The sequence below is a fragment of the Gopherus flavomarginatus genome, chromosome 2 (assembly GCF_025201925.1).
Source record: "Gopherus flavomarginatus isolate rGopFla2 chromosome 2, rGopFla2.mat.asm, whole genome shotgun sequence".
Classification (NCBI taxonomy): domain Eukaryota; kingdom Metazoa; phylum Chordata; order Testudines; family Testudinidae; genus Gopherus; species Gopherus flavomarginatus.
Window position 1 is genome coordinate 70775456 of NC_066618.1, and position 18951 is coordinate 70794406.

The window sequence follows — 18951 nt, forward strand, 5'->3', positions numbered from 1 at the left end:
TCTTGGCCAGGAGCCCAGCTCTGAAGGTAGAGCTGCTGCCAGCAGCAGAGCAGAATTAAGGATGGCACGGTATGGTATTGCCACCCTTACTGCACTGCTGTGTGCAGAGCTGGGCCCTCAGTCAGCATCTGCCACTCTCTGGCTACCCAGCTTTGCAGGCAGCAGTGCAGAAGTAAGGATGACATGGTATAGTATTGCCACCCTTACTTCTGTGCTGCTGGGTGTGGCGCTGCCTTCAGAGCTGGGCACCCATCCAACAGCCATTGCTATCTGGCCGCCCAGCTCTGAAGGCAGCGCAGAAGTGAGAGTGGCAATACTATTACCCCCCTAAAATAATCTTCTGACCGTATGCAACTCCCTTCTGGTCAGGACCCCCAATATGAGAAATGCTCGTCTCCCCTATGAAATCTGTACAGTGTAGGCAGGGCCGGCTTTAGCAAGTGCAGGGCCCAATTTGTACTCACCCGGCGCCGCTCCGGGTCTTCAACGGCCCTTCAGCAGTGGGTCCTTCACTCGCTCTGGGTCTTCGGCGGTATTCAAGGACCCGCCGCCGAAATGCCACCAAAGACCCGGAGCGCCGCCGGATGAGTAAAAATTAAAAAGGTCCTGGTGGGAGGCCCTCTTAGGCGCCAGACCCTCTTCAGTGCGGGGCCCGATTCCAGGGAATCGGGCTAATCGGCCTAAAGCCGGCCCTGAGTATAGGATAAAAGCACACAAAACACCAGATTTCATGGGGAGAGATCAGATTTCACGGTCCGTGACACGTTTTTCATGGCCATGAATTTGGTAGGGCCCTAACTATTGGCTCCTGAGCATGAGCAGCTTTTCAGAACTTTTCTGTGAGTGTGCTAATTCACCATTCACTTTATTGGGGTTTCTTTTCATCCCCAAATGCATATAACAGTATTAGTGCAAGTCTGTGAGGTTGATGTGATTTCAAGATGATGGCAATACAAATCTCTGAAGAGGATATTGTGATGATGAGAGGCAAAATGGTTTTAATGTGAATTTATGGAGATAAAGTAGTGCAAGCAAATGTATGTATGTCCTCAAGTCAGTGCTGACATTCCAGCATAAAGGCAATGTTGCACTGCTGATGTTTACGTCTGATAATTTGATATAAACAAACATACCAGTGACATTTTTTTCTATTTCTAGGTTTAAAAAAAATGAAATTATATATAAGCACCAAAATCTAGGACTAATGTTAGAATGCAGACCAACTAAAGCAAGAACATGGTCTAAGTTGGTGATTCATAACCTAGTCCCATAGTACTCAGACACACAACATGCTGCCAACAACGATAGGAGAAGATTAAAGTGCAGATAAAGGCAAACAAGCAATTATTAAACTCATATGGTTGGGGTATTCTCTCAAGGACTTTCATATTTAAGCAGTTAATACTGCAAATCAAAATATGTTTATTTTTTAAATGCCAGCCTTGTAAATGCAGCATGGGACCTGAAAGCTAAGCTCTTTTCTTCCTGTCTGTTACACAAGTAATAGATTATTCAGCTGGAATTTAGCTGCCAGATTTGTGGATGGTGCATGAGTGAGAAAAGAATCCAGCTCTGTCTTAAATAGCTATATTGTCTCTAGTGCAGACTAAAGTGAAAATTTGTTTTGGTCGGTAAAGCAATGCAGTGAGTAGCTAGGTTGAGTTAGAGAAGGTGCCATTTTTAGTCACTCCTCATACCATAATTACATGTTAAATAGCAGTGGGAAGAGGTGTAATCATTATGGGACAGGTTTGCGGAGAGAGAATTGTTTTCAGTGCTGTGTGCTTTTATTTGTAAAAGTGGCATCCTGAAGTGAGTATTACTCAGAGCCATAAGTAGGTATTTTAGCACCTGGGGTGAGCAAGCATTTTTGCGGCCCCTAGCGATGATGCGCAAGGGAGCATATGGGGTCATGTGCACACTCCCCCCGATTTCTGCCATCCATTTAACACACAGGTTTTCAAACTGGGTGGGATGCCCAGTTTGAAAACCGTCGGCTCCTTCGAGGAGCTAGTGGATTGGACGCTAAATCCTGCCAGGAGCCTGTGGTGGAAGCTGCCCAGCCCGCTCAGGCTCCTGGCTCTCTGTGGTGTGGGTGCCGGGGTGCTGGCTGGCTGTCCAAGAGCCTGCCCTGCCCTGCCCTGCCCCCTGGCTGCCAGCAGCAGAGCCAGGAGCGAGCACCAGGGTAGTGGTACCTGTAGTGTGCCCTGTCCATACTGAACAAGGAATAGAGTCTGAGATTCAAACTCTGAATTGCACCTTGGCAGTACATTGCTGTGCTATCTCTGTTGATAATTTTTCTGCATTTATAGAACTTTCTTTCATCCTAAACTTTTCAGCTTTTAATAAATAAATGTTTCTTTTCTCAGGTACCCCCCTAACCAACTTTGTCTTTTTTTTTTTTTTTTTTAATTTTTTAAATCTTGGGAACATGAGCTGCCTGCATTAGTTCAGTGGTAGCTCATTTACAACTTACGCATATAGTGTGGTTTCTTAGCAAGACTTGTAGTGATTTGCTAGGGCTCTGAGTAATGGATTCATGCCTAGTATGGACTTATTAACATAAAGATTGATCACATGTCAGTACTGTGAATTGTAAAATTCACTTTTGGCATTGCTGAAAAAACACCTCAAATCCTAGTTCATTTACAGAAATCAATTACATTAGGAAAGTGATTAACTGCTGACTTGTGCTTGCTCTAATCCACTGCAGCGTTCACTAGGCTAATTTCTTGCTGCCTTTGTCTTATAAATGGAATATGTTCTGTGTCTGTGGCAACCTGTTTGGCCTTTAAATTATCCTTTCTTTTTGTTCTGATTTGACTGTGTAGGAGAGAAGAGAAAGAACACTGAACCTTATTCTCAGGAAGATTCAAAAAGGCCCAGAGTTGTAGGAGATATTCCTATTGAATTGATCAATGAAGTGATGTCAACAATTACCGATCCAGCTGCGATGCTGGGGCCAGAGGTGAGAAATGTAGACCTGGCAATATTGATGGTTCACTTTTGTAACCATTACAACGCAAATAGGATAATATAAACTACTAGAATTTAAGGATCCATTATAATTATCATCCCTTGTTTCTCTTTACTTAAAATGAAGGAAAATATTTGATCTGTTTCTCAAATGAAAGGCATTGTTTGACAGAACAATAAATAGTCAAAAAAATCTTCTGTTATATAATATGTACCACTTACAAAGACATTTTGATACCAGTGGTAGCAAAGAAATGTTTCAGCTACTCAGATTGCTCACAGCTTGTTTTACAAGGTACTTTACTACAGGGCAGTTCTATAATACTTTGTTGTTAATTGCAGATGTTTCATATTTTCTCTTGTTACTTTAAGACATGGGTGAAATTGGTACAAATCTTGTAGCAGAATATTATATTCAGATTTGAAACTTCTGCCAATCACAGCAGGGCCGATTTTTCTTTAGTGAATATGTAGATATGCTGAGGCTTAAAAATGAAACAACTTCTTTGCTTTTTCTCCTATAGCTTTTTCCTTAACTGAGGGGGGACACAGGAGACTGAATTGCATTCTACCCATTTTCTACATTAGCATACACACCACAACATTGCACACATTTTTGGTTTGCATTGCCAGCTCTTCCTTCTCTTCACTCTCCTCCTGATTATGTTTTGCCAGTCTTTCATATTGGCCAAGTTTCAGCCAGAGGCTGCAGAAGATTTGGAGCTTTTACAAGGTTCTTACCCAAATTTTGTAATCTGATTGATGGGTACGTTCATTGTGAATGTTGGGACAATCAGGATGCAGGGCCTGGCAGTGACTGGATGCTCAGCAGCTATACTTTGCTCTGGAAAGCAAATAGTGCATGGAAGTCTGGTTGAGTGCAAAATAAAAGTTACTGTGGGCACCATTATAATTGGTGCCAATTCTGTTTCTGTAGTGTGTTTGTTCCAACTGACTATGCAAACAAGTATGTGGCTTTTTCCAGACAGCATTAGAAATATTTTAGTACCCAACACCTATCTTTAACCTTTTTTTCTTTTCTTTTTATCACAGTCTAAAGGATAGGTGTTGGGAGTACCTCAGGCTTGATTACTATGAGTAACTGTGGTGAACTTTCATTACCTGTTCATTTAATTCACCATGAGAAAGCTAAAAATTTAAATGCAAAATATAGCCACAATTTTAATGGGACCCACAAAAAGCATTTTTTTCCAGTATTGCTAGAGTAGCAATTAACAGATACTATTTTCAGACTTCCACAGTAGATGTCAATGTAAAAGCAAAAACATTTTGGCATGGTAAGGTGTTATACAAGTAGAAGTTGCTAAACAAATTGGCTGTATTAATTTCCACTCTATTCAGATATAGACACAAAAGTGCCAGATTTTAGAAGCAAAATTAGAAGGAAATGAAATGTTTTCAAATTCTTAAGATAGTTGTGTAATCATGGAAAGTAATAAAATCAAAACTCTGTCAGGCTTCTTTGGCAGAGTCACTTTTTATTTAATACACAGAGGCAGCTCTGTTTGTAAAAGGATGAATGGGAGACTTAGAACATTTCATGATTGTCCTGTTGATAGATGTGAAATTAAGACAATATCTCCTTAGACTCTCTCAAATGTATTTTTGTTCCCCTCTTGCATGACACAGACTAACTTTCTGTCAGCACATTCAGCCCGGGATGAAGCAGCAAGACTAGAGGAGCGCCGGGGAGTGATTGAATTTCATGTAGTTGGAAATTCCCTGAACCAGAAGCCAAACAAAAAGATTATGATGTGGCTAGTTGGCTTACAGAATGTGTTTTCCCATCAGCTACCCAGAATGCCAAAGGAGTACATTACACGCCTGGTCTTTGATCCGTTAGTATCTTCTTTCTGATGTATGAGAGTCTGTAATATGCGGTAGATAGACAGGAAAGGATCAATTTACAGGACAAAAGGGACAGAAGGCATGTCTGTTCTATGCTTGCTTTATTATTTCAAACAGAGATTGAGCCTGGCAAATATATCAGTTGCTACTTTCCAAATTTACTGACTATAGATATCATCAGAAGCTGTGAGAAATCTGGAAATAACCTTTATTTTTGCTGTCATAGAAGTTAAAGATTGATAGCACTGGTTATTGGCTAGTGCAGGGAATGGATGCAGTGCAAATTTTCCCAGACCTTGCAGTAAAATTCGTGAACCTTGCCATAAACAGCTAAGAAGGGTTTACTGATGGCAGTCTTGTCCTTTTAACTGCTAGCACATGGTGTAAGTGCTGCTGAAATGGATATTTCTTCTGGTTTTTGCATGCTTTTGAGAATAGGTGCTTAGAAATACCTATAATAATTGACTGCCTGATGACCTATGCTGGAAGTTGATCACTTAAGCTGTGTAGAATGCACACAGGGAATCAGGCATCTGGTAGTAAAGGCTAACAGAGCTTCAGGACATTCAGTCTCTCTTATTTAGCCAGGGTAAAGTCATGATAAGAAATGCAACATAACTGTATAACTTATAGTGACAAAGGCAAGAAAACTCTTTGAGACTTTTTACAGTAGATGCAGAACATGATATCAGTTAAATCAGCAACTGTTCTATAGATACAAGCAATTGGTTTAACGAAGACATTTATAATTGCTTTTGGAAAGCAAAGAATAAATTTCTGAGGGAAAGATGGCATCTGTGCTGTGCCCATGAACTGAGGCTGTGATTATTTTATGCATTCAGAAAACACAAGACCCTTGCGTTAATAAAAGATGGTCGTGTGATTGGTGGTATCTGTTTCCGGATGTTCCCATCTCAAGGATTTACGGAGATTGTTTTCTGTGCTGTGACTTCTAATGAACAAGTCAAGGTAAAGAGAATGTTAGAAGTGAATTTATTGTACAGTTGATTGTCTATTTGAGTTCTGCGGGGCCAGAACTCACTAATGGATCATAGTCATAATCACCACCTTCTCACTTCCCTTTCCTGTTCAGGAATACTTGGCGATATATTTAACACACAAAGCAATTCAACTGCCTAAAAATGTTATATATCTGAGGGCCACCCCCTTCAGAATAGTTAAAAACATCTTCCATCAACACACTAATCTGTTGGCTCCCGTTATTGGGCTCTTTACTCTGCAGTCTTCACTGACTGGCCTTATATCAGCTTATTTTAACATTTGTAGTTGAATGAAAATGGGCATTCTGCTTGTGAGGCAGTAATGCTATGGACCACAGCCTTAAATCACTTCAATTAACAATACAATTTTTAAAAGCGGGCATATTCTTGCATCTGGCTATATAACTCTACTAGTGTGTTCTTGAAGGGTATTTAAATGTTAGGCCATGTCTACACTATGGGCATTATAGAGGCACAGCCAGGATGCTGTAACTGTGCTGCTGTGGCACCCATAGTGTAGATGCTTCCTAGTGCGACAGAAGGGGAGTTTCCATTGCCATAGAAACTCCACCTCCCCAAACGACAGTAGCTAGATTGATTGAAGCATTCTTCTATCGACCTAGCTATGTCTGTACCAGGGCTTAGGTCAACACAGCTGTGGAGCTCAGGAGTGATTTTTGATGCCCCCAAGCGCCGAAGTTATATTGACCTAAAATGCCTGAAGAATGAACCTCTCTGCTTAAAGAATGAAGAATGTAAAAGTACAGGACCAGATTTCCTTTTAACAGAGGATTTCAGGTGAATCAAAATTATGGCTGTTTGATTTCAACCTCTTGCCTTTAGATAGCTCTGTAGCTGTATATTCAGTCAACTGTGGTTATAGATGAGACTGAAACTAATTTGGAGTTCACATCACAGAGTTGGCAGAAGTAATGGGCTACCTCAGGCTCTTGGAAACAAAGAGCCAGGGTGGAGGAATAGCAGAGTGGGAGCTGAATGCTTTTACAGCCCTAAGTATCTTCCCTCAGTCTTGGATTCACTAAACTCCAGATTTAGAGAGAGGGATTCACTCACTCTCTTAGCTGGCGGTCTGCACAAGGGCATTCATCCAGCATTTCTGCAGATATTAACAATAAAATATAACAGTCTAGATGTATATTTCTAAGACTAAATAATTAGAAAAATGTGTGTTCATTGTGTAATGGCTTTTGCTGTTTTAGTACAAAGTTGTGCTGACACACTTTGTGTAACAGTTCTGCTGGGGTATCCTTTCAAAAAACAACCAACCAAATAAAACTAACAAAGGCCAACTGTCAAAAGTAGCTGCTTAAACAATACATGCATGAGCACTTTGGTGCACAATTATCAATTTTACGCTCCTGTCTGCCTGTTAACATACATATACATTTGAGATAACTACATCTGAAAACTGGGCTTCCCATGTTCCTTTCGGTGGAAGGTGGCCACTGCCAGCAGCTCACTCAGAAAATGTTTACAAATGGATCTTAGGAAGTGCTTTTCAGCAGGAAGAGGCTATCTTTATGAACTGTCAGATAGCTGGACTAAGTAAAATGGAGGACATTTTTTTTTTTAATTTAGCTTTTGAAAGTTGAAACGGTTTTGAAGTAGCATGTGACATCTATGTACAAAATGTGTATTGTAGTTTGCATGTCTTAATTTCTCTGTATCAATATTCAGCTGCAGAAGTTTTTGTGAGAATGAATAAAATTTGAATAAAGGAAGAAATAAATGTATATAAAATAAGATAGCTAAATTAAAAATCATCTCTAGGACAAAATGTCCCAGGTATATGTAATTGCCACCATCATTATCGGAATTACTTTAAAAAAATTCCTTAAAGCCTCAGATGTGACTTTGGGTTGGCTGTCAGACAAAATAATTTAGAACTCTTGCAGTGGGTCACTAAACTTGTGACCAGAGAATCATGGGCACTGAAAATGTCATAGTGTATGTCTACACCGCATTTAAAAATCCATGGCTGGCCCATGCTACTTGGCTTGGGTGAAGGGGCTGTTTAATTGTGGTGTAGATGTTCGGGCTCAGGGTTCAGACTGGGCTCTAGGAATCAGCAAGGTGAGAGGGTCCCAGAGCTTGGGCTGCAGACAGAGTCTGAATGTCTGCACTGTGGTTTAACAACCTCTTAGCCTGAGCCTTGCAATCTGGAGTCAGCTGGCATGGGCCAGCTGTGGGTGTCTAATTTCAGTGTAGACATACCCATAGTCTCTAACTTACTGTTTGGATTGCTCTGCTACAGAGAAATAAGCTTGACTAGCACTTACATCTCTAGTTTTTAGGTAACAATGATTTTTCATTACATTTTTATCATGGTTTCTCCTGTTTAAATTAAACCCTTGTGAATTTAGAATTTGAACACTGAAAATCCCTTTATAGTGAGCACATCGGAGAATTCTAAAGAACTTTTGGGACCCCTCAACAGTCCGTCAGTTGTCAAATCATGTATTTGATACCTTGTGTATTCTTGGAAGGGTGAAACAAGTATCTTAGTAGCTTACTTAAATTTCAGAAATATGCAATTTTGGACATAATCTGGGGTTGTAATTTTAAATGTGAAGTCTGTAAAAGGGCCCCAAATTTTTAGAAGGTAGCCACTGAGAATAAGTTGATGCACAGGTATTATACTCCACAGTGACAGGCTTTTCAAGCATGTGTCATTATTAAGTATTCTGTATTCAATTTCCAGTATTTATTTATTCATGATATAATTTTGTTGCCATATTCCAGAGGCTATTAAAGATAGTGAATCATAAGTAATGTTGTACTTTCCATTTTGTAATATATTGCTCTATCTTGTGTCAAAGCATAAGAAGTCTCCCAGTCTTCCAATGAAATAACGAGACCCCAGATATGTTTCCCAGACATATTTTGAGACTCCATTTTTTTAATCCATTGCCTCAATAATTGCAGCATAAGCAGGAATGATTAATTCAGTTACATTGTGTGAAGTTACCATAAAATACTCTGTCTCATTAGTGGGTTTAGTGTGTATCAGTTCCTTTTCATCACAAGAGAAAAATAATAGGACATTTTGGAAATGTAAATAAGCATATTTATTTTCTGTAGGATTATTCACTTTTAGCTACATTATTGCATAATTCTCTTCTATTTCTGAATGAGACTGGGAATTGTTTTATTTGGAGTCAGGGGACATCTTTATTCATTAATTATTAATTTATATTGTGGTAGTTCCTAGAGACCCCAATCAGAGATCAGGCCTCCTCTGGGCCAGGTGCTTTGCACATATAATAAAAAGATGGCACCTGCCCTAAAGAGCCTACAATCTTAGCATGTGATAAAAAACAACAGGTGAGTAAAACGAACAAGCAGAGGGGTAGGAGGACAAGGTAACAATGAAACAATCATGATTACCGTAATAAACAGTATTCTTAGTACATCAACTGCCTAGCCATTACAAAGTGTTTTGTAAGTGACATGACCAAAGTAAGTCTTAAGGAAGAATCTGTTTCTCAAATACATCATTGAAGCATCCGAACACCTTTAGCTTTGTTAGTCTCCAAGGTTGTTACTCTGTATACTTGATATTTAACTTAAATACAATATATATAGATATATTCACCTTGAATTACAACTACCTGAAAAAATTACCTCTAGATCAACACTCTACTCCCCAAGAGAGCTGAGGTTGTTTCTTTTAGATCAAAAGTGAATCAATAACTAGAAGCTATTCTGTGTCCTCCATTGGGTCCCATATGTGACTTTCCAAGTATTTTAAATAGTTCAGTCTTTGCTAATCCTCTCTAAATTACGAACCTTGAGTACAGCTCTGGAGAAATACTTCCTTCAAAGAACAGCCCTCCCTCCATAGCTTCTAGTACATGTGACACGAAAAAGGTTTTCCTCATGAGATGAATTTCCTTAACTATTTCCACATAGGGTTATGGAACTCACCTAATGAATCATCTGAAAGAGTATCACATCAAACATAACATTCTCAACTTCCTCACGTATGCAGACGAATATGCAATTGGCTACTTCAAGAAACAAGTAAGTCAGCCCAAGAAAAATCTTCAGCCAGTGAAATGTAGAAACACTACAGCCGTGTCTACAGTTACAAGCTTACAGCAGCACAGCTGTAAGAGGATTTGGGTAGCTGCGTTATGCTGATGGCAGAGAGCTCTCCCATTGACATCATAAAACCAGCTCAACAAGTGGTGGCAGCTGTGCTGGTGGGAGAGCTTCTCCTGCCAGCATAACCCTGTGCACACAAGCACTTATGCTGGCAAAACTTGTGGTACTCTAGAGTGGTTTTTTTGCGTCCCCTGAGTAACAGACATTTTGCCAACATAAGTGCTAGTATAGGTATGGCCTAAGTAAAATGTATTAGCAGCTGTGTAAAATGTGTAGTATCTTTTTATTTTAATGTACAAAATATGTTCTGTGTTAGCCATAGTTAAGGTACTATCCTTATAGAACAGTGTATTTTGAAGGAAAAATTTGAATATATTTGCAGATTACATAATACTCTCAATTAAGTGTTAAACAAGTTCAGCTGTGACTTTTTTTTAAGATAAATTCAGACTTTCTGATTTCCTAATTGTACGTTAAAAAGCTGTTACCAGTTCCATGCTCTTGATAAACCACTATTTTTAGAAGGAGTTTGAGGTAGGACAGATGTGTATGGGAATACAGTATTCTTACCACATTGAACAGAAATAGATTTAGCGCCTTACCTTGTATCTCTTTTGTGCTCACAAAGCATACTGAAATCAGTGAGTTATGCCAGCAGAAAATTTTAGTCTAGTGTATGGTGACTTTGTGTTTTAATTTTACTTTGATCCTTCTTTAAAATAGATACTAAATAAGAAGTTAGTTCAGCACTGAAGCACCAGTCCTGTTTTGGATTTGCTACCATGGACCCATACACAGTTCTGTTAACTTCAGTGTGAATCCATGTGAGTGTGGGGATCTGTGATAACAGATTCAAATGCGGAATTGGGGCCCTATATTGGCAAATTTAAACAAAAACAAAATAAGTCAGATTCTGCTAGTCTAAGAAAATCCATAAGGAAGTGGCCAAAGGGGAGGAAAACTTCCCCCTCGTTGTTTCATCTGAGAATTGTGGGGGTTGCCCACCTATAGTATGTGTGGGTGTGGTGGGGTGTTCTGTCCTCAGTACATGCAGATTTTATGATATCTGTATGCTGTAATCTCTGGAACATTCTTTGGTTTTATATTTTGTTTTTTATCTTTTTGCACTTGATTTTTAAGGGAGGGGAAGGGGTTAGCTGATTAGTTTTTGTTCTTTGGGGGCACAATGCAGCAGCCTTACTTAGGGAAAACTTTCATTGACTTCAGCAGAAGCCTTGCCTGACTAGTGACTGCAGGATTGAGACCCTTTAATGTAATGCTGAAATAGAGCTGAAAGTTGCCTTCATACTCATCTATAAACATCTTACTTTGAATAAAAAACTGTGTCTCCCTGTCTCCCCCACAACATAACTGGTTACATTTTGGAGTTTAGTTTCTACTCCTGATATGGGCCATGATCCTGCACGTGAGTAACTAACTACTTGTGTATAAAGCTACTTATCTTCTAACTAGGTCCATGGTCTGTAGGTCTTTCTTTATATTTTCGACAGTATAATGAATCTGATTGTAATTCATAATTGGTTTTTCAAGTAATGTGAATGTAAAAAGAAAATTGCATTGTACCAATTTGAGTTTATCATTTCTTAGGGTTTCTCCAAAGATATTAAAGTACCAAAAGCAAAATATGTTGGCTATATCAAGGATTATGAAGGAGCCACTCTAATGGGATGTGAATTAAATCCAAGGATTCCCTATACTGAATTTTCTGTCATCATTAAAAAACAAAAAGAGGTAAATAATGGAATAAGATATTGTTTAATATTAACAGCAGCAAATATTAACTAACAGACGTATTGGAGCATGAGCTTTCGTGGGTCAATACCCACTTGGTCGGATGCATGCATGCATCCCGACTAACATGGCTACTCCTCTGATACTTTAATGTTAAACATTATTTTAAAAAACCCTACACATTTAAAATGGCTTATATAAATATTTCTAGAACACTTTAGTCAGCACTCAGACATCTCTCCCCTTTCATGCCCATATCTGGTATTCAAAATATCACACAAACCATTTTTTAAATTAATTAAAACCTATATTTATTCTGGCCTTAAAATTATCATAAATTTACCATCTCTCAGGCATAAATTCTCCTTTCTTACAGTTAACATTGAAAAAATTATTGATATATTACTGATGTCACAAAATGAAATTACTCATTCTGGATGAGCAGGTGTGTGAAATGTTGTAAGGTTGCTTTAATTATTTTTCAAGTGTTTTACATCATCATTATTGCAGCATTCATTAATGGTAACTTTAAGTGGAAAGTTCTTACTTATATCCTTTAACTAGTTCACAATTTTTTCACACAAAGATCCTGGTCCAGCAAAACATTTTAGCATTAAAGTGACAGTTAAGCACTTGCTTAAATGTTTTTCTGAAATGTGGTCCAGCTGGGTAGCCAATGAAACAGAAATGTTCACAAATATGTTTATTTAAAAAGCACAAGACTACTGGATCCTCCTGTGATGGAGTCAGATCTTGTGATTTCAGTTTTATTTTGTAAAATAACCTTTGTGTCAAGTAGCCATTTCCTTTTAACAGGAGAACATCCTGACTGAACAACAGCCTGCTCTGTTTGACAGAAGCTGTTTCCCATATTAGCCTTCCAAGTTCCAGTTGCTATTAATTGCATTACCTCAAAGGCAGAATTTATTTTAAAAGCGGAATGGAAGATGCAGTCTGTTCTTAGAGAACAGAGAGTCAAAACAACTGATTCTGGCCCTAATTTTTAAAAAATCTCTCTTGATGCCTGTGTGTGTTAAATCTCACACACATTCTGTCTCACTCCTTTTACTTTCTACAGTTGATGCCAAGTAAAACAACTTTTTGTAAAAATTCAGTCTTTCTGAGCACATTGGTTTCTAAAAGATGTCTGAGAACCTAAAATTGACTAAAGTTGCATGTGTACTTAATAGCTAATTTGGGGATTCTTCAAGTACTAAAGCTTGTAATATATCTATAATAGATCAAAATGAATGGAAATTTAAGATCTAAATCATGAAAACATCATAGTTTTTTCCTTACCGTTGTTTCTTCCTTTATGTGTGTATTCAAGTATAAGGAAAGATAATGTGAATAACTATAGTCATCCCTTCTGATTGTGGTAGTATATTTCGTGACATTGAACAACCTGTATCTGTTTAGATTTCTCTCATGTTTTGCCCTTCTGAGCAAAAAGTTCTTCTGCGCAGTAGCTAACTTTCAGAATCTCAGGGCAGCTTGAATTTGACATATATGCTGTATCTTGCAAAACACATTTTTGAGCTAATCAGGCAGCCGGATGAAATTTCTGATTTCTTCTCAATTTAAGTGTCTGTAGGCTATATGCTTTTTTTTCTGCCCACAGAAAATTGAGCCCAAGGATAAAATTTTCAAAAGCTCCTAAATACCATTTTCAAAAGTGACCTGATCTGCACACAGATTTTGTACTGATTTCTGATAGAGGTGTGATCTTTCCCCTCCCAGAGTAGTTATGCTTGAACATCTCTGGTGTGGGTGCAGTTACAATGGTATAAAGATGCCTTATGCCAGAATAGCTTAATCCCCTTCCTACATGGGAATAAACTATTCCGCTATAAGCACCTTCATACTGGTATAATTGTAGCCATACTACAGGAGTTGTACTACTTTATCTATATCAGTATTGTTAAAGCATACAACTTTTGTGTGTAGACAAGCCGTTAATCACCCTTAAGCTTATTTTCAAAGGTGACTTAGACACTTGCATCATTTAAGTTCTTTTGAAAATTTTACCCCAGGTCTGATTGCTTAGTTGTTTTGTGTGTTTTTTGCTACTCACCTTTGTTTAAAGTGTTTCAAAGGAAGTTGAAGTGTCTTAGTTTGAAATGCTTCATATCCAGATTTTTCTAGTTCTATCAGCTTGTACAGAATTTAAGCTTCCATTTAAAGAATTGGATTGTACTCCTGTGGCTGCAAAGAAGAAGGTTCTGAATGTGAACCAACACACTGCTGTCTGGTGTAGTCTGTAAATAAATGAAAAACAATAGTTCTGGGAGATATGAAAAATCCCAAATCACTTTGATGACTTGTTGTCTTTAAAGTCTAATTAACATGACTTAAATGTCAACATTAACTATTCCATCATTCATTTCTTCTGTAACATCCAGTAATTCTGGGATTGTGGGTGGAGTGTGAGAATATCACCACTTCCTTCTTAACTTGGCTTTTGCAACATGCTGGTGGTCTAAGCCTCTGGTGTAGCCCGTACTGTAGTTCTTTGCCATTTTATCAGGTGTGTCAGAAATCCCAGGGGAAGGGAGGGTGGTGCTGGTTGTTTTGTTTTTGAAGAAAATTCTCTCACCCCATTATTAAAGGAAAACTATTGTAATGCAAAAGATATTGTGATTTCCAACTAGTTAAAAAGATAAGTAAATAACCAATATTAAGTGTCCTAAATGTATAAAAGAACAATTAAACAGGAAGCAGTCATCTTGACAATGACATGTTTGAGAGAGAAAGTGTAGCTAAGCATTTTAATGTACATCAAGAGCAGAAAACCACATTACTTAGAACTGAGGTAACCAAAGGGAAAAAAATAGAATAGAATAGAATTTATCTTCCGATTGGGGCAGTTACCTGACTTTTTATGCATTCAGATTTTGAAGTGAATTTGTATCTCAATCTATATAATCAATCTGGACTTCCTTGAGGGGGAGGGGGAAACATGAATAAAATAGCAGCTCTCATTAATATTAACGTTCCACAGTTTGAGATTTTGAAATGGAACAGGTTTTTCTAAAATCTGGAGTATAAATAATATTCTTATTTAGTAAAACATTTGTTGATGGGTTCAATCCTGCGTTCTTTATTCACTCAAAATGCTCACTGATTTCAGTGGGACTCTGTGAGATCAGGATCCTGTTATGTTTCTCAATGCCACAGTTTTCTTTAATGTCCTGCCACTTTGCCTTTGAACCAGTCAACTACTTTCCTTGACTTTCAAAACTAAAACTGTCTCCCCCGCCTTCTCTGCAATATTATTACAGATCATTAAAAAGCTGATCGAAAGGAAACAAGCGCAGATTCGAAAAGTCTATCCTGGCCTTTCCTGCTTCAAAGATGGAGTACGACAGATTCCTATAGAAAGCATTCCTGGAATTAGTATGTACCAACCTCCCTTTATTAATGCAGAGCTGCATCAAAACAGCCAAGGCCCAAGATTAGAGAAATTTGAATTTGCCAAGTATTGTCTTTTTAATAGGATTCAATTATCTAGGTTTGTTAATCTGATATAAAACAGGCTGGATCTGTTTCTAGTACCATTATTCACTTCTGGCTTAGAGACTTCCCTAAGGTATTCTAGTGTAGTGCTTCTCTACATACATTTATTTAATTCTGCCTCCTTTGTTTTGCTTCACAGTGCAGATGGCATTTTCCCTCTGAGTCCATCTTACGTCTACAATCCTAGACTGTAGTACAGTTCTGTGTTAAATAGATACTGATTTGAATCAGGGCACAACAAAGCTACAACCAATTATTTTTTCAGTTGTCTGTGTAATATATTTTATGTCCATAGGAAATTATTGTGTTGAATCATTTTTATATCTATTTTCTTTACATCGAAGAGGCTAGATGTAATGATAAAAGATGGTAAAGAATTTTTAAAAGGCAGTGCATTCCTTGTAGAGAATGTTGCAGTATACTCGAGTGTGGTATGTAGGAAATTAGATGGGGTGGGAGCTAGAGTGTTGTAGTTTTATTAGGATTAGTCTTTAGAAAGCTTTTTATTGAGGGAGTACTATAATTTTATTAACTTTTTAGATTCATATTAACTTTCAACCTGAAGAAGTTCTTATATAATGTTTATTTTTGTTGGTGTGCAGGAGAGACAGGCTGGAAACCAAGTGGAAAAGAGAGAGGGTAAGTACTGCTTGGACAAAGGGAATCCTTTGAGAACAAACGTCTGTAAATTGAGTAACTTCGAAATATTTCTTTCCATCTATCACAGAACTGAGATAAGGAATCTGCTGTAGAATAGCTCTTGGGTCTTATTTTTCCATTAATGATAAAATGTTTTAAATTTGTGTAAATATGTAAGGTGTAGCATTGTAGAAAATGAACATAAGAGATAAAGCTTATCTTCTTTGTTAATATTTTCTTTCAAGTAAAGAACCCAAAGATCCAGATCAGCTTTACAGCACATTAAAAACCATCCTGCAGCAGGTGAAGGTGGGTATTAGTTTTAGTTTACCTACTTTAAAGATTTTGAAATGATTTCCAATATGGAGTTTCCATATTAGATACCTTACTTTTTTCTTTACCAAAGAGCCATCAAAGCGCTTGGCCCTTCATGGAACCTGTGAAGAGAACAGAAGCTCCTGGATATTATGAAGTTATAAGGTTTCCCATGGGTAATGCCATTAACATTTTTAAAGTATAAACTTAAAGATCTCTCTAGCTGGAGACACGTGAGACAAGTATAATCATCAAGATTTATTGTTACAAACATTTTCTAATGTATAGCTTGCAGTGTGATAGCTTGCAACTCAGCAGTGGCAAAAATATATTGCTAGCAGTTGAATTGTATGAATAGCTTGTAACCTCAGTGAAGCATCTATATTATGTACTCCTGTAAGAAAACACAAAATATTACAGTACCTGAGAGGATCCCAGCAACCTCTTAACTGGGTCTATCCCAGCACCTTTTAGCTGACTGTATAGGTTAAGAAACTTGTGAAGATATGATCTCACATGAAGGGTAATTTGCCACTGCATATTTTGTTGTATATTTCTATCTAACTTGTTAAAAAACCCTGAGACAAAATTTCCAGACTCACCTAAGTGACTCAGAAGGCTAGGTCCTTTTGTCTGGCTGTGCTGGAAGAAAGACAGGAGGCAATGGGTGTGGTTCCATTAGGCCAAAACTTTGAAATATTTGGGAGTACCCGGCAGTAAATTGTACAGTGCACTCATTCTTTCCTTAGTCGCTTCCACATAATACCCAGTCTGGTCCCAGGCATCATGCTGCCGGGACCTCTCCACACTCCCCTCACCTGAGGTGAAAGGGAGTTATGAGAGAAGGGAGGTCAAGACAAAGGAGCCTCAGACCCCCTTCCTCAGCTCCCTTAAGGGATGCTTTCCTTCAAACCCTTTTCTAGTCCATTTTATCCAGTAACTGTGTCCCTTCCATACTGATTACCTGCACTGGACAACTGCTGCAAGTTTTATGTACCAGGTTGCAACATTATAACCTACCCCCTTTGTCCCAGACCTGCTGGGTCCCAGACCTGCTGTGAGGAAGGCAAAAAAACCCAACACACCATAAAAGAGGGTTTCTCTGCGACTGGCTGAGTATAAATATCCCTCTCCTCCCTCCATCCCCCCCCCGCACTCTCTGGTCAGCAGGAAGGGCAACAGTGATGGTCTCTTGACCTGGCCCCAACTATGTCCTGCCCTCCTGTCTGCCCCTCCTCCTCACTCATTTAACTTGTAATTTAAATCAAGTGCTTGTTTCAGTTTAAGCTCAGCACACGTGCTAATTATCATAACCAGTCTTACAACATTTTTATTTTGAGATCTTGAAAATCAGTGTGTGCATTTGTTGTGGCCCAGCTATCGTTCATGCTTCTATTGCAACACAAGTGTTAATGAGAAAAAAATTGAATTTTTACTCTGCCTTTGGCTGCTATGCTGTAAATCATAGTGATTCCATCCTGTTCTAAACAAATGCTTATTTGCTTTGTGGCACCACAGAACTAAAACTGAATCAAACCCTGCATTCATTGCCTTACAAATCATTCCTCCCTCTTACTGCTTCCAGTCATGGCATTTTCTCTTGTGATCGGAGAACAGAACACAACTTCATTGAGACCACTGTTGGTATCTCTGTGAATCAGCCCTCTAATCAGCCCTCTGTTCAGCTACACTGAAAGGACAGGAAACACTGGATGTGGTTTAATTTAGGCTGCAACTTTATTATTAAGTGGCTAGTAGCACCCAGCAGATAAAAGTGTACAGTGCAGGTAACTTTATGACCATTTCAATATCTACATAGGCTGGGGGGGAGGGCTTCCGTCAGACCCCCTACCTTTCATCCTGGTCCCCAGCCAACTGACTGCTCGGTCCTTACCATCCTCCCACCTCGAATGAGGGTTAAAGTGGGCTATAAGGGGTGGGGATGTTGGCTCCCTGCCATGCCAATCATAGGCTCCTTCCCTTCTGCTCCACCCCCATTTCCACTCCTTTAACAAACACCTCCTTCAAATCCTTTAGCAAACCATAGATCTGATCACTGGATTCCCTCCCTGCAGAGTATGGCCCTGGACATTCGCTCCAGGTTTACAGAATGAGTTGCAACATCACAGCCTAACTCCTGTTCTATGCTCACTTCAGCTAAGCCTCCCCTCCCCCAAAAAATGTGCTGTGAGGAAAGTGAACCCCCTCACCACTCTGTCTTGGCCAATCTGGAGGTGAGGGAAGAATTCTTTCCCAGCCCTCCCCACCCCGTCCACAATAGATCCTAACCAAACTTGATATTTCACCACTTTTATGGCTGGGAGGGTGGGTGCTGCTCTGCCTGGTCCAGATAAAAGAGATCTTTTCCTGCTTGGCTTGCATCTATGTACTCCCCCTCTTCTGGTCACCTGCGGGGGATGAGTCAACGTGCCCGGGCTAACCTGCTCTGAATCTGCAGCAGCGACCATGCCTCTGCTCTTAAAAAGGTATAGTGCTTTCCCCCAGAAAGCCAAACAATGCCCCTGCCACCACATGCTTAAGGTGTGGTGTGGTCATTCTAAAGAGTAGAGATGGCAATACCTAGCTTTTCTGTGGAGTCCTTGATTAGTTACTAGGAGCATACCTACCAATCTGCCTTAATGATTATTGTATGGAACTAATCCTTGCCATATAGGAAGTATATGTGTTTGAATAAAATAATAATCACCTTCCAGTACCCTCTTAAAGCAAAGGTATTTCATTTTCTCTTCTCTAC

The 18951-nt window shown here is 38.9% G+C and overlaps 1 protein-coding gene across 5 annotated transcripts in view; it reads left to right on the plus strand.

Annotated features, from left to right (window-relative positions):
- KAT2B (lysine acetyltransferase 2B) overlaps positions 1–18951 on the plus strand; it is a 66972-nt gene that overhangs the window by 41774 nt on the left and 6247 nt on the right. For 2 of the 5 annotated variants that reach the window (XM_050938374.1, XM_050938375.1), the window contains exons 9-17: positions 2832–2968; positions 4627–4835; positions 5688–5814; positions 9780–9890; positions 11583–11726; positions 15008–15122; positions 15845–15881; positions 16127–16190; positions 16288–16372. In XM_050938374.1, the coding sequence (XP_050794331.1) occupies positions 2832–2968; positions 4627–4835; positions 5688–5814; positions 9780–9890; positions 11583–11726; positions 15008–15122; positions 15845–15881; positions 16127–16190; positions 16288–16372 (1029 nt within the window). The remainder of the gene's footprint in view (positions 1–2831; positions 2969–4626; positions 4836–5687; positions 5815–9779; positions 9891–11582; positions 11727–15007; positions 15123–15844; positions 15882–16126; positions 16191–16287; positions 16373–18951) is intronic. The other 3 variants (XM_050938378.1, XM_050938377.1, XM_050938376.1) reach the window with 3 other exon arrangements.